The following is a 16,837-nucleotide window of genomic DNA, read 5'->3' as shown; positions in this document are numbered from 1 at the left end:
CATTTTGTATCGCTTTGCAATGTTATGCCAAGTTACTTACTTGACATGGTTTTATCAAGCAGCACACCACTAGAACTGTATTCAAACATTACAATTTTTTTTTTCCTTGCACATCTGAATTTACATATATTTCTCTTCATTTACAGCAAGCTGCCATTCATCCCATTAAAAGAAAGTCGCTCTAAATCACTTTTTATCCTTCTACAACTATTCTCCAATGATACAATGATGATACAATTGGAGAATATGTAATTTGGAACAGAGGTTTTCTCAAAAGTTTTCACTTAAATCTGTGGAAAAGTCTGGTGTTTGAGAGAATGCCTACTTCGGTGGCCTTGGAATCACATGGAACCCCTGATGTCGCTGCGTCTTCCGGCAGTGAGCATCTTACCGGTCAGCCATCACTCCAGGGTGAATGGCAGACAGTGGTGGGCTCGCGCGTGCCTGGCCGAAAGGCGAAGGTGGGATCTGGCCGCGTGGCAGCTGCCTTACCCCTTTCCAACAGGTACGGGGTGCTTCCTAGTGGTGATGACATCGTTTCCGAGCCACCACAGGATGCCTCGCCTGTTGGGCCAGTGGCCGATTCTCCGGCAAGGTCCCGACAGTCACAGAGGGCGGGCCTATTAGTTATAGGGAGCTTCAACGTTAGGCGGGTTATGGAGCCCCTCAGGAAAATAGCGGGTAGGTCGGGGAAGAATGCCAGTGTGCACTCGGTGTGCTTGCCGGGGGGTCTCGTCCGTAATGTGGAGGAGGCCCTTCCGGCAGCTATTGAACGCACTGGGTGTGACCGGCTGCAGATAGTAGCACATGTCGGAACGAATGACGCCTGCCGCTTGGGTTCTGAGGCCATCCTTGGTTCCTTCCGGCGGCTGGCTGATTTGGTGAAGACAACCAGCATCGCACGCGGAGTGCAAGCTGAGCTTAATATCTGCAGCATAGTGCCCAGAGTCGATCGCGGTCCTCTGGTTTGGAGCCGTGTGGAGGGTCTAAACCAGAGGCTCAGACGACTCTGCGACTATAATGCTTGCAAATTCATCGACCTCCGTTATTGGGTGGAGAACTGTAGGGCCCCCTAGACAGGTCAGGCGTGCACTACACACCGGAAGCAGCTACTAGGGTAGCAGAGTACGTGTGGCGTGCACACGGGGTTTTTTTAGGTTAGAGGGACCCCCCCTTGGGCGAAACGATAAAATACCTGACGGCTTACCAGAGAGAACATCAGCATCGTTGATAAAGAACGTCCGTCCTCAGAGACCAAAAACAGGAAAAGTTAACGTAATATTGGTAAACTGCAGGAGTATCCAGGGCAAGGTTCCTGAATTAGTATCGCTTATTGAAGGAAATAGTGCGCATATAGTATTAGGAACGGAAAGTTGGTTAAAACCGGAAGTGAACAGTAACGAAATCCTAGACACAGAATGGAATATATACTGCAAGGATAGGATAAACGCCAATGGTGGAGGAGTATTTATAGCAGTAAAGAATTCAATAATATCCAGTGAAGTTATTAGCGAATGCGAATGTGAAATAATCTGGGTTAAGTTAAGTATCAAAGGTGGGTCAGATATGATAGTCGGATGCTTCTATAGACCACCTGCATCAGCAACCGTAGTGGTTGAGCGCCTCAGAGAGAACCTGCAGAACGTCGTGAAGAAGTTTCGTGATCATACTATTGTAATAGGGGGAGACTTCAATCTACCAGGTATAGAATGGGATAGTCACACAATCAGAACTGGAGCCAGGGACAGAGACTCTTGTGACATTATCCTGACTGCCTTGTCCGAGAATTACTTCGAGCAGATAGTTAGAGAACCAACTCGTGAAGCTAACGTTTTAGACCTCATAGCAACAAATAGACCGGAACTTTTCGACTCCGTGAATGTAGAAGAGGGTATCAGTGATCATAAGTCAGTGGTTGCATCAATGACTACAAGTGTAATAAGAAATGCCAAGAAAGGAAGGAAAATATATTTGCTTAACAAGAGTGATAGGGCACAAATCGCAGAATATCTGAGTGACCACCATCAAACGTTCATTTCTGAGGAAGAGGATGTGGAACAAAAATGGAAAAAATTCAGAAACATCGTCCAGTACGCCTTAGATAAGTTCGTACCGACTAAGGTCCAAAGCGAGGGGAAAGATCCACCGTGGTATAACAATCATGTACGAAATGTACTACGGAAACAAAGAAAGCTTCATCATAGGTTTAAGAGTAGTCGAATCATAGCTGATAAGGAAAAGCTGAACGAAGCAAAAAAGAGCGTAAAGAGAGCAATGAGAGAAGCATTCAACGAATTCGAACATAAAACATTGGCAAACAATCTAAACAAGAACCCTAAAAAGTTTTGGTCATATGTAAAATCGGTAAGCGGATCTAAATCCCCTATTCAGTCACTCGTTGACCACGATGGCACCGAAACAGAGGACGACCGAAGAAAGGCAGAAATACTGAATTCAGTGTTCCGAAACTGTTTCACTGCGGAAAATCGTAACACGGTCCCTGACTTCAGCCGTCGCACGGACGCCAAAATGGAAAATATTGAAATAAACGATATCGGAATTGAAAAACAACTGCTATCACTTAGTAGCGGAAAAGCATCCGGACCAGACGAGATACCCGTAAGATTCTACAGTGATTATGCTAAAGAACTTGCCCCCTTTCTATCAGCAATTTATCGTAGATCTCTGGAAGAACGTAAAGTACCTAGCGACTGGAAGAAAGCGCAGGTCGTTCCCATTTTCAAGAAGGGTCATAAATCAGATGCGAATAATTATAGGCCTATTTCGCTTACGTCAATCTGTTGTAGAATAATGGAACATGTTTTATGTTCTCGTATTATGACGTTCTTAGATAATACAAATCTCCTTCATCATAACCAACATGGATTCCGCAAACAGAGATCATGTGAAACTCAGCTCGCCCTATTTGTCCAAGAAATTCACAGTGCCGTAGACACTGGCGAGCAGATTGATGCCGTATTCCTGGACTTCAGGAAGGCATTTGATACGGTTCCGCACTTACGTTTAGTGAAAAAAATACGAGCTTACGGAATATCGGACCAGGTTTGTGATTGGATTCAGGATTTCCTAGAAGAAAGAACACAACATGTCATTCTTAACGGTTCAAAATCTGCAGATGTAGAGGTAATTTCGGCAGTACCGCAAGGAAGCGTGATAGGACCTTTATTGTTTACAATATACATAAATGACTTAGTTGACAACATCGGTAGCTCCGTGAGGCTATTTGCAGATGACACGGTTGTCTACAAGAAAGTAGCAACATCAGAAGACTCGTACGTACTCCAGGAAGACCTGCAGAGGATTAATGAATGGTGCGACAGCTGGCAGCTTTCCCTAAACGTAGATAAATGTAATATAATGCGCATACATAGGGGCAGAAATCCATTCCAGTACGATTATGCCATAGGTGGTAAATCATTGGAAGCGGTAACGACCATAAAATACTTAGGAGTTACTATCCGGAGCGATCTGAAGTGGAATGATCACATAAAACAAATAGTGGGAAAAGCAGGCGCCAGGTTGAGATTCATAGGAAGAATTCTAAGAAAATGTGACTCATCGACGAAAGAAGTAGCTTACAAAACGCTTGTTCGTCCGATTCTTGAGTATTGCTCATCAGTATGGGACCCTTACCAGATTGGATTAATAGAAGAGATAGACATGATCCAGCGAAAAGCAGCGCGATTCGTCATGGGGACATTTAGTCAGCGCGAGAGCGTTACGGAGATGCTGAACAAGCTCCAGTGGCGGACACTTCAAGAAAGGCGTTACGCAATACGGAGAGGTTTATTATCGAAATTACGAGAGAGCACATTCCGGGAAGAGATGGGCAACATATTACTACCGCCCACATATATCTCGCGTAATGATCACAACGAAAAGATCCGAGAAATTAGAGCAAATACGGAGACTTACAAGCAGTCGTTCTTCCCACGCACAATTCGTGAATGGAACAGGGAAGGGGGGGATCAGATAGTGGTACAATAAGTACCCTCCGCCACACACCGTAAGGTGGCTCGCGGAGTATAGATGTAGATGTAGATGTAGATGTAGTTCCCTCCCTTCATACTGAATCTTCCACAAACGATCTCATGAGCAGTTTCTGTTTCTGTCTTGGTGGATTTGTATCCCTTGACTACTGCAATTAATACATACTACACACTACGGCTATGTCTAGCCTATCCTTTCACTATACTCCTGGATTCACCCCGAAAGTCTCACTGCTGTCTATTTAGGGTTTTAGCCAGTTTTCTCTACCTAGTGTATATGACCTTCATTGCTTCTTTAAGAATGCTTCAAACTCAGACATTTTGCTGCAAAATCTCCAACCACAATGAATGTATGTAAAACTGACCACATCTAAAATTAATTTCTAAAATGAAAGTAGTAAAATGATAATTCATGCAAAGTTAAGACTTCACTAACAGTGTTTAATGTAAGTTATCAAACAATGGAAAATTTGGTACGGGATACTCGGAACATGAATTAGGATACATTGCTGTTCGCCACATAGAGATGGTGTTGAGTGACAGACATGCACATTAAGTCCACCAAGTAATCCTTCCTCAGACTTATGGGACAAAAGGGAAGAAACACACACACACACACACACACACACACACACACACACACACACACACACACACACACACACACACACACACACACGAGAGAGAGAGAGAGAGAGAGAGAGGGAGGTAGGTGGGGGGCGGGTCAATTTTTCTTTATCTGAAGGAAGATTGTTTTCAATAGGTTAGACTACTTTTGAATGTACTTGAAATGTGTCTGTCTGTTGCTCAATCCCTTCTCTATGTAGTGCATAGCAATCTAGCATAATTCACAGTATAGGTTGTGGTAGCGAACTTTCTGCCCTACTGTAAAACTACCCCAAAAATTTTAATAGCCACAGGAAATACTGAACTTAGTGACACCACCACTGCTTTGACCCATGACATGAAAGCAACGTACGTAAATGCAATATGCACAAAATATATGTCACAATAAGTACTGTGGTCTTTATAACATCACATTCATAGCATTGTCAACTCACAACCAACTGTCAACTTCCAAACTAACCTAGAGCTTAAAGAATTTCTATGTCACCACAAAATAATACCTAAGTAATACAAACAACAGCTTTTACCATGTACACCAGTTGATGCTGATGATAGCAACCATTACCCCATATTTTACACCTGAAATATTCTAATTCAGTCAAAACTAATAATCTTTATAAATAAAAGTTTACTGGAATTCCACACATGGGATATGTTGTTAGCAAAACCCTCATGCTCTTTTCCTGAAAACTTAAATCTCCGAAGTGCTTCACCAATTACTTCAAAATTTTGACACAATACTGAATGTGAATATTTTTTTATATACCTGTTTTTTTTTGTTTTTTTAAATACACATAATAAATACATAACATATAAAGGGTAAATATTATTACCAAAAATATCGAAAAGTTCTCAGCCGATTTACTTCAAATTTTTACACAATACTCTAATGAACATTTGGACACACATAGGATATATATTTTTAATATATATGATATGTAAATAAACAGGATGTTTGTCTTAACTTGAGACAACAAAATATCTCAAAAACAACGAATCGTCCACAAAAAGTTTCTAGGTAAACAGTTGATATTAGGAAAGGGAACATGTGTCTGTGCTACAACTGGCCATCATCTAACCCAGCGAGGGCTGGGTCAATTTTGTATTTTCAAACTGGAACCCCCCCCCCCTTCCCCTCATCCATTTTTAATGCATATTCGTATTCTATCGAGAAACATCAAAAGTGCCTGTTTTTGCAATTAAGAACCAACACATTTGATTTGACATTCATTTACAATGTATGAGGGGCACTCAGTAAGTAATGCGACAGTTTTTTCCTCCCCCCCCCCCCCCCAAATGCAGGTTGGTTTATTCAGGATTCCAATACACCAGCATATGTAAACAGTTGTGCTATTGTGTACCAGTTTGTATAACACAACAAGCAACTATGAGCAATATGTATATAGACATAGCCTGTTGCACAATATGCTTTATGTTTTTAAATATTTTAGCGGTGAGAAACCTTTTATAATGCAATATTTTTATGTACTTGACCTCTTACACAAGAGATCTGCATCAAATGAAAATGTTTTACAACAAAAGATTTTCTTTCTTGTAGATGACAGCGTAGTCTGTTGAAACTGGTTGTCTTAAATAACAAAGGAATATTTTATGCGATCTTGGCTGTTGAATGGTTTTTAGCAATTAAACAGATGGCCCTTCAATTCTCACAGAGTAAGAAATTTCAGTATTATGCCACATTCTTTCAACTACAAAACCCTATTTTTTCAACATAATCACCGTTTAATGTGACAGATTTACACCACCTTAATTGAATGCCTGTATGCCCACATGGTACTACTCTAGTGGTTGACATTGAAACAAACATCTTGCTGCATCAGCAACCTCCCCCTCATCCACATACTGCCTCCCACTGAATGAATCCTTCACTGGGCCAAACAGATGGAAGTTGGAAGGTGTAAGATACAGGCTGTAGGGTGGATGAGGAAGAACAATCCAATGAAGCCCTGTGAGCATTACCAACAGTGATGTCCAGTTGAGCAAGATGTTTGATTGTGAGCTATCAGTCACCTCGAATGAGTGTGTCCGCACGTTCAACCACTGCAGGAGTCACAGCTGCATACGGACAGCGGTATGTTGGAGTTCGGAGAGATTTGTGCAACCTTACTGCGATGACAGATGCCTCACCCAATGACGCACCATGCTTTTGTTCACTGTCAGACTTCCATAGACATTCTGCAAGTGGCTATGAATATCTGCAATGCTCTGGTTTTCTGCCAAAAGAATTTCAGTGGCAGCTCTCTCCACAGAACACATCTCCATTACATGCAAACTTTTGAAGGCTAAGTGTAGCATCACCACCTATCGGAACTTTATAAAACTGTACGGGCTGAAGTGGGAATATTCCATGACGTCCCATAACAAACTCTGCATTTTTCAACCGAAATTGGCTGAGCAAAAAAATGCACTGCATTATTTATTGCACGCCCCTCTGTCTTCTAATGGATGTCTCAAGTTTACTTTAGCATTACAAACTTCATGGTACAGTAAAATATGGTTCACCATTTCAATGTCTGGTTAGAAGCTATGTTCAGTGTGACCCAGGAACAGCAACATTGATGTCTGTTCCCAGTGTATTGTTGAGCCCTTACCTTTCACCATAGGGGTGCTTGACTTTGATGAGGCCCTTGCCTCTCACCACTGCGGTGCTTCGTTTCAGTGAGCATTCACGGCAGGTGCATCTGTCATAGCTCCGTTGGCGTTTTACCTTATTGTTGTGGTTTGTGGTTTGTATCCCACTGGTAGCAGTGTAGTGGCCAATGGAAGATTTACAGCAGTTGGATGGAAACACACACCAAAATCAATCACCCTGGTGGCAGGGTTCAAAATGGTTTAAATGGCTCTAAGCAGTATGGGACTTAACATCTGAGGTCATCAGTCACCTGCACTTAGAACTAGGCCCACTTAAACCTAACCAACCTAAGGACATCACACACATCCATGCCTGAAGCAGGATTCGAATCTGCAACCGTAGCAGCAGCGCGGTTCCGGACTGAAGCGCCTAGAACCGCTTGACCACAGCGGCCGGCGGTGGGGTTCAAGTGTGGTCACAAGCATTATAATGGTTTGGAAACTCACCACAACCAACCCAACCCCCTAAACAACAACAACAACAACAACAACAACAAAACTACATTACCATACAAGCAGCCTACCTGCCAGAAATGTCAATGTCTAGCCATATTCTTTGTACTGTACAATCACATTTGCAGCCTCAGCTAACATCAATATCCACCGTTTGAACATAAAAGTTTACATTTACATTGTAAAATGCAATGCAGAACCGAACACGTTGGTTCTTAACTGCAAAAAGAGGCATACTAGATATATGTCGATTACAGTGCCATCTACCACAAATGGAAAATAAGTTTGAGTAAACTGTATATCTTGTTTGGTGCAGAATCTGAATTCGCAATAAAAATGGGGTTTCCCACCTGAAAATATAAAGCTCACCCCACCCACACAGAACGGGTGGTTAGGAGGCAGCCGGTTGTAGCACAGGCGGATGTCGCCTTTAACTAATATTAACTTTTCGCCTCATGAATCATTTTCGAGATGTTTAGTTGTCTCAATTCTCTCTCTCTCTCTCTCTCTCTCTCTCTCTCTCTCTCTCTCTGTGTGTGTGTGTGTGTGTGTGTGTGTGTGTGTGTGTGTGTGTGTGTTAGAGAGAGAGAGAGAGAGAGAGAGAGAGAGAGAGAGAGAGAGAGGCCAAAGAATGTAAATGCCAAACAGAGATTGTAGCAACAAATTGACAGGTAATGAGGCTTAATGTTTATGTCCACGACATATTGAAAACTGCAATGGAGGGAGGGGGAAGGGGAGGGGGGAGGGTCCAATACGTAACTTTTACCCTGGTTACCTAAAACCATTCTCCCATCGGTTACATAAAATTACTTTACCAACTGTCGTGCACAAAAGTAGAAGTGTGCACACTTGCAGTGTTCCCAATCTTAAATCAGTTTTAAAATAATTTGATATCACAAAGTTTTTATCCTTTAAACAAGCATTTACTCCACAGTATTGTTTCAAGTGGTTCAAATTATGACAGCGACTCACCTTGAAAATGGTTGTAAAGTTATGAGCCCAAATAGTGGAAGAAGAAATGAGACTATCCCAGATGCACACCAGAAAGATGATGGATACCATCTAATCACAGTTCCTGAACATCCATGAGCAACAATCTTGTTTTTTAGTGTCACAGAAAAAAATATACAACATATTTTTCCTTCCAAGGTCCTTTATTAGAAACATTATGTCTTGGCAAGGTTAATATGCTTGAAGGTTGTTTATTCTGGCATCTACCAATAAATGTTTGTTCTAGAAAACAGAAACTAAATTATGAAAAGACAGAGACTCATCCTTTTTTCTGTCTTTGAACAACTTATTTTTCACGGCCATTTAAAGTAAACAACGTTTTTAATACTAGACTACTCCTATAAAATTCTAGATGCCAAGAAACCTACTCACCAACTCCCAGTTGCAAAACCTACAAATCCCAACAGCAAACACATCCCTCCTCCCATGCATCATAAGTCCAAGAGGTTGTTAATCTCCTCAAAAACAACAAAGCTTCTGGGGCAGCTGGGATAGTGGTAGAAAAACTGAAATTAACTACAGAAAACACACAAAACATATATAAACAGCAGTCCTGAAAATATGGGCCAGCAAGAAACTCCTTGAAAACTGGGCCTCAGCTGCTATCCACCCAATACACAAAAATAGAAGCGAAACAGATTGTGGTAAGTACAGAGGAATATTTCTCCTTGCAGTAACATACAAAATCTTTTGCAAAAACTTCAAACAACATGTAACAAGACAGCTGGATGAAAAGCTCAAGTCACTGCTTCCAAGAATATCAAAGGAGCTAAAACTGTAAAGAAATTTAGCGAATGGATCTCGGTGAAATAGTTACTGTCAATCAAATTAAAATCAAATTAGATAGTGCATACCATGCTTGTAGAAAAATGTACACATTGAAAAATCTATCAATGAATATCAAACTAAGACACTATAACACAACAGTCAAACTGACAGTTCTCTGTGCAGCAGTGTGCCTATCCCTAATCAAGGAGACCCCAAAAGGAATTCTCTAATTACTAGAAAGAAAACTGCTGCGAAAGATAGTGGGTCCGAGGATCCTACCAGATATGAGACAATGGTAACACCTAATCAAAGTCTACCAACACCAAGAAAACGTCACCAATGCCATCAGAAGACAACAACTCATACATATGTACAGAATGGGCTCCCACAGGTTGTCCTATAAGATCTTCAAAACAGCCAACAAGTGTAAAATCACTGGCTCCCTGTGGATCAAGCAAATAGAGAAGGATCTTGCAGAACTTCATATTAGGCAATGCTTAATAACTAACAGGGGTGACTATCATTTAACTATTGAAACTGACCCTTCCTAACATCCCTTATAATGTCACTGGGAATTCTTTTAATAAAAAAAAAGATACAAATGAAACTTGCAAAAATTTAATTCCCACTGATGAATTTGGAAACTGGAAAGTCTTACTTCATAACACTGACTAGCTGCGAATTATGACTTATTTCACCTGACTTATGAATATTATCTCACTCCTGATGATCACAATCTTTATGGAGACTAATGAGACTGAGTAATCCTGTGCAGTTGTTAGCTACTAACAATTGACATGAATTTCTCAATCTAGTCAATATGATCCTCAATTGAAGTCATCTTCAAATCAGACTTTATGTATTGTACCATAGTGCTCCACACTGTACATTGCACTGGCTCCAATGGCTGCAGGAAGTATTACGCATTCACTTTGATAACACTGGTTGGGAATATAAGAGAGAATCCTTACTCCTGGGAGTAATGCATCGCACAATAAGGCTAAAAATTATGGTCTACTGTTTGCTATATTCCACACAACTAATAACGCTTGATGTTTGGCTCCCCAGTGATCATGTGACTACTGGTAACTAGGACCTACTGTAATGAGAATGCAAAGCCATTTCACAGCATTTCATTACAGAATATTATGCTCTTATAGTGACAATATATAATAACAGTTATTCCCGTACACTACTGTAACTGATACAAGATAAATGCATCCAGTTCAGAAAACATTTTAACTTATGACAGCTGTGCATGTAACAGCTGCAATGCTGATACCTAAACATATAAAAGCAAAAAAAATTGCAAATACATCAGCGAGCTGCTAGTCCGCATTTATTTATTTGCACTGGTTGATAATAACATCCGCTAACAGGTTTGTAAACAATAAAGCCTTCCATGACGTAAAGCAGCTAACCTCGGGCAGATTCTGATTGATCCACTACACTATGGTCTGCATTTTCAACTGAGCAACTATATCAACATCAGGTATCCAAACACTACAAGTGCCATCAGCTTCAGGGCTTATTCTATTTATGGCAAAAATCCTTTACAATGAGGTTGTTACAATGATTGGACTGGTCTACTTTTAATAGGAACAAGTAATTTTCAGAAGCGTTCTAGGACTAACCTTGGGGGGGGGGGGGGGGGCGGACTGGAGCCAGGGACATGCAAGCCAAAGAAAGCTTTCTTCTAAACAGCACTGCTAACATGGAATGGGGAAGCCAAAATTGTTTTCGAGCAGAGTTAGTTTTCAAATTAAAGTTGTGAGCACAAACTGAGTTCATGCGAGCGATTACAAGTACTTACTCCGTCCGAGCAGCCCGCCGGCGGCGGCGGATAGACAGTTTGGACCCCCCCGAATTTTCGGCCCTAGAATAAACCCTGATTTGTACGAAGCATGACACCAAAATTATCTAACCGAACCTAAAAATGTTATTACTCTAAGGGATGAGTGAATGGCTAATAATACTCCTATGTAATCCTTTTTTTCTTTCTTTCTACTTTAATGAGCGACAAAGTCGTGCTAGGTATTATCTACTGAACAGCTGAAGGCCGATTAAATGTCAAACTACTTCGCTGAGATTTTAGAAAGAAAGTTAAGTTCTGGTTGACATCCATGGCCAGATTGTTATTGCTCTTAGCTACATAATGTCATGACATTGTTTTCTGCGCAAATCATTCGAATGACAGCAAAGCATTCTAGTACGTGCGAATGACATAATCCATATCATTTAGGTGAACGTGTCTCTACAGTCTTACCTGTAATACGACAAAAGTCCATTAGACAGCACAAACCATCTTCGCTGGTATCCTTTTAAATAGTTGGTCCATTTGAAAAGCCATCCTTTCATTTCAGGCTCACTGTGGGACGATTTTACATCAGCCATTTCGGTAAATTATTGTTAAACTATTGCAGGCACATATCACTCCACGTAACGCAGACCACCATTTTCAAGATGGCAGCACCTCAATGCGACGTCTGAAGTATTACTACGCCAGCAAAGCGACAGGGCGTTGCGAATACAGGACACCAAATTAAGATGCAATGCATTGGACGTTGCATCATTCATTGCTCAAATATAGATATACTATATTTTATAGTTGTCTATGAAAGCAAATTCAGGTGTTTTTGTGCTGGTGTCCATTGTTTTTTCTGTAATTTTCACTCACAAGTTTCGCCTCCGTGAAACGATTACATTTAGTATTATTACTGGCCGCAGGTGATGTGAAAGAACCCTGTAATTTCCTTCGTGGTATGTTTCACAAAGCAGCAAGTACTGTGCTTAGTGAAAGGCCATCTGCTCACCTGTTATACGTTATTGTAATATTTTATCACCTGTAAACACTTTGAACGCAACACTTGATCTTAGAGGACCAACAGTAGGACATCTGTAAATACAAGGGATGTTTTGCAGTCGTTCTGATCTTAAACATTGGCAGGCCCATTTTCTCTTTTTGCCCAGCGAATGTTAACTGATACTCAGTAAAGATGGAATAAGCGCGTACGAAAGACATGTATATACGCACTGAAAAAAATAATCTACAAAAAAACATTAGCAAAAGAAAACTATCTTCAGTATGACATGAGTAAACATACTGGTCTTAACTTCTTAACATGTTCAGGTCCACAAATCCCCATGTTGAGAAGCAGACATGCCTGCAGCCCCCTCACTGATATGAATGGATGACAAATGAAGCTGAAGATAAGGCAAGGGCATTTTAACAGGATCACATATAACTGCCAACACTTTTACTCAATTACTTGAAAAGTACGTTAGTATAAGTTTCTGCCGCTTTAGTCCAAGGAAATTTGTGTGGGTCTCTTAAATAATTTGGCAGCGACTCACTTCAACACCTAAACTGTAATTTATTTATTTATTTTTTGAGTGATTGACTCATGATATGTTTCCAGTGTGCAAGCAAGTTGATGATTCCATCTTAGTACACAGTATTTTTTTTGATTAATTGATTATTAAGCTAGTCACCTCCTTCAAATGTTTCATGGGCTGACTATTTCTGTGCTCACTAACAGCACTTCAGCCAAATGTTGTTGTTGTTGTTGTGGTCTTCAGTCCTGAGACTGGTTTGATGCAGCTCTCCATGCTACTCTATCCTGTGCAAGCTTCTTCATCTCCCAGTACCTACTGCAACCTACATCCTTCTGAATTCAGCCAAATAGCAAGCACCAATAATACCATTCCACACAGCCTGAAGAAGACGGTCATATTTGAAATTTGGAATGCACAAATTAAATCGGCCATTAAGCTTAACAGCCAAAAGTGAACCATCAATAGAGAGAACTGCAAAAATCAGGGACCAAACTGAGCTGAGACGTATTATGTATGATTGTAGGACCCGGCCACACTTACCACATTCATTGCCGAATTAACACATGTAAAACAGAGCAACGTTGTAGAGTGTGATTTTTATTTTCGATTACAATTGTATATATATATATATTACAGTTCATTGTTTTTATACTTTTGATTTCTTCTTTTAAAAGGTCATGGATACTGATGACTTGTTTGTGATTGTGTGTTACAAAGACATATCACCAATGGTACACAAATATTGGAAAGCTTCACATAAAACTGTTAGGTGTTGCTCAAGTGAAATATGGGCAGTAAATAATCATTATGAAACTTCAAAAACATTGGTTTCAGCACCGGCAACAAACAGACATGACATGAGTACAATAAAAGGTTCGGAAATTATTAGTTTTTTAAACTGGATCCTCTGACAAGATTAGAGATTGTTCACTACGACACCAGTAGAAGTCTCTTTGCACAGATAACAACATTGCGCCTAAATTGCATTGGTATAAATACTGTTTGGTGCAATAATCACATAGACTAGAACAGAGTTTATTACAGAACAATAAATCTTGACAAAATACAATTAAAGCAATGCCGGGTTCATACGCACTGCCAAAAACTTCTCTTTAGAGAGGGAGATATTAGTCCACAATGTTAGTAGTATAGACGTACAATGCTGGTATTAATCTGTTGTTGAATTACTGAAGCTATTTTATGCTCACCTATTTTGATCTTTTTGTAGACCAGAAATCTCCACTGTAGATATCAACATAAACAACAATCTTGTGGAACTCTGCTTGTTAGAAGTCAGTAGGTAGAAGCATGCCAATTGATGTTGTGTTTCTCTGACTTCCAGAAAGCATTTGATATCAGTTCCGCACCATCCCTTAGTGAATAAAATTTTAGACTAACTTTTCGGTTGGAATGAGAAGTTGTTAGTAGATAGAGCACAGCAAATCACTCTCAACGGAGAGATATTGTCAGATGCGAAAGTAATTTTCAAGGAGTACACCAAGGGAGTGTCAAGATGCCCATTTCTGTTCACAATAATGATGTTAGAATTTATGTGAATCTATGCATAGATGTTGTTATCTATAAAAAAAAGAGAATGCAGAAAACTAGCAAAATGTAGGAAGACCAACAAAGGACAGATGCTTGGTGCAGAGACTGCCATTTGACCATCACCATAATCAAATGTAATGTGCAGCACACAAATAGATGGAAAGACATATTATTCTTTGAGTATACAGTTAGCAATCAGTTATCAGAAAGAGAGACAATACTAATATTTCTCAGAGTATACATCCAGAGCAATTTGAAGTGTAACAACCACATGTCAGTTGTGAGAAGCCAAGTAACAGATAGAGTCATTTGAAGCATTCCAAGGAAATGTAATTCACCTCCCAAGAGGTAGTTAAAAAAAGGAACTCTCATTCAACAAATTCCAAGTATTGTTCATTGTTCTTCAATCCTTACCAGAGAGGGTTAATAGAGGAAATAAAGTTGATCCTAAGAAAATTGTCATTGCTTTTAATCTCGGATTCATTTAGAAAGTGCAGGAGAGTCATAATGTAGCTCCAATGACAGTTGCTGCAAGAAGTTACCTTTGAGATAGGATGTGGTAAACCGATGTCAGTGAAGAATGCTTTTAAAAAGATGAAGTAGTCAGAGTGAAGGTCTCTTGTGTTTTCTGATGAAAGCTTGTCTCAATGCCAATGATGGTCATGTGTTAGTTAGGAGGAGGCTAACAGAGTGCCTACAACCAACCTGTTTACACTGGACCTACATCTGGAGTTATGGTCTGGGGTGCAATTTCGTATGACAGCAGGAGCACTTCGTATTTACCCCATGCATCCTGACAGCAAATTTGTATGTCAGTTTGGTGATTGAACCTGCCTTGCTACCAGTCATGTACAGCACTCTAGGGGGTGTTTCCCAACAGGATAACACTTACCCACATACCCCTTGTAGTAACCCAACGTGCTCTATAGAGTATCGACATGTTGCCTTGGCCTGCAGGATCACCAGAACTGTCTCCAATCAAGCATGTATGGGTCATTATCAGACGACAACTCCAGCGTCATCCACAACCAACATTAGCCGTCCTTGTATTGACTGACCAAGTGTAACAGGCTTGGAACTCCATCCCACAAACTGACATGTGGTGCCTGCACAACACAATGTGTGCATGTTTGCAGGCTTGCTTTCAACATTCTGGTGATTACACCAGTTATTAATGTACCACCATAAGCTCATTGTATAATATAAAAGCAAGATAAATTTAACATTCTCTATTGTCAAATCAGAGTTAGATGCTACAGTTAGTATTAATGAAATATCTAGGATTAAATTAAACAATAGCCTTACTGTAAAGCCTGCTCAAATATCAGATTGTTTAAATGAATTGTTCATAAATGTGGCAAAGTCAGATGTTGATGTAGCAGAGTATCTGAGTAAAGTAAATCCCTTTGGTCACCACCAAGAAGCTGAGTATCTCATGGATTTTAAAAAAGTCTCAGTAAAGGATGTGGAAAATGTTATATCATCATTAAAAAAATAAAAACTCTGCTGGGTGGTATGGGTACCCATTAAAGTGATTGAAGCAGTGTGTGACAGAATAGCACCTCCCATAACTAAAATAATCAATCAGTCTTTTCTGATGGAGTGAAGTATGTCAAACTCAGACCTCTGTTCAAGAAAGGGTCAAGAGAAGACATGAGAAACTATCATCCTATTTCTGTTCTTCCAGTCCTCTCGAAAATGTTAGAGAAAGCAGCTGCGAACCAGATCAAAAATTTTATTGTAAAAAATGATATTATTGTAAGTAACCAATTTGGATTTTAACCAGGAAAAAAAAAACACTCTGGATGCAGTGAATAACTTTCTTGAAAAGATATGCAGATTTCTGGATCAGAGGAGTAAAGTGGCTGGTATCTTCTGTGATCTTGCAATAACATTTGACTCCATAAACCATGACTTGCCTATCTACAGATTAGACAAACATGGGATTATGGGCAATGCTCTGAATTGGCTCATATCATACTTACACAACACAAAACAAAGGATAACTATCACTTCAAATGCAGTGAATTATTATTCTAAATGGAGTAGAGTATCACAAGGTGTGCCTCAAGTCTCCATTTTGGGGCCAATCCCATTCCTGTTCTACGTGAACGACTTACTCATAAATATAAATTCCCCATCAGTTCCGTTTGCAGATGACACTTCTGTTTTAATTGAAGATAACGACACGGAAAAAATTCTGAGCTCCATCATAACCCCACTGGATACCCTAGAAAACTGGTTCCAGTTAAATGGGTTGAAACTGAACACTGCAAAATCCCATACAGTACATTTCAAAACCAAACATTCTAAATATGTGGAACTTAAAATACAACATAACAATTAACTTATGAAGAAGTTGATACTATCAAACTCATAGGACTAAATGTGGACAAGAACTTTAGCTATAATACACATAATGACTTCCTACC

General features: G+C 40.0%; 1 protein-coding gene across 2 annotated transcripts in view; it reads right to left on the bottom strand.

Moving 5' to 3' along the window:
* Positions 1-12,001, bottom strand: part of LOC126204423 (oxysterol-binding protein 1) — a 289,382-nt gene extending 277,381 nt beyond the window's left edge. The window contains exons 1-2 of one of the 2 annotated variants that reach the window (XM_049938811.1): positions 11,788-12,001; positions 11,335-11,397 (exon numbers count right to left, since the gene is read on the bottom strand). In XM_049938811.1, the coding sequence (XP_049794768.1) occupies positions 11,335-11,397; positions 11,788-11,915 (191 nt within the window). In that variant the 5' untranslated portion in view covers positions 11,916-12,001. The remainder of the gene's footprint in view (positions 1-11,334; positions 11,398-11,787) is intronic. The other variant, XM_049938812.1, reaches the window with a different exon arrangement.
* Between the last annotated feature and the right edge of the window lie 4,836 nt (positions 12,002-16,837).

The sequence above is a fragment of the Schistocerca nitens genome, chromosome 9 (genome assembly GCF_023898315.1).
Source record: "Schistocerca nitens isolate TAMUIC-IGC-003100 chromosome 9, iqSchNite1.1, whole genome shotgun sequence".
Taxonomy (NCBI): domain Eukaryota; kingdom Metazoa; phylum Arthropoda; class Insecta; order Orthoptera; family Acrididae; genus Schistocerca; species Schistocerca nitens.
The sequence above is the reverse complement of the archived record's forward strand: the minus strand, read 5'-3'. Positions and strand labels throughout refer to the sequence as shown.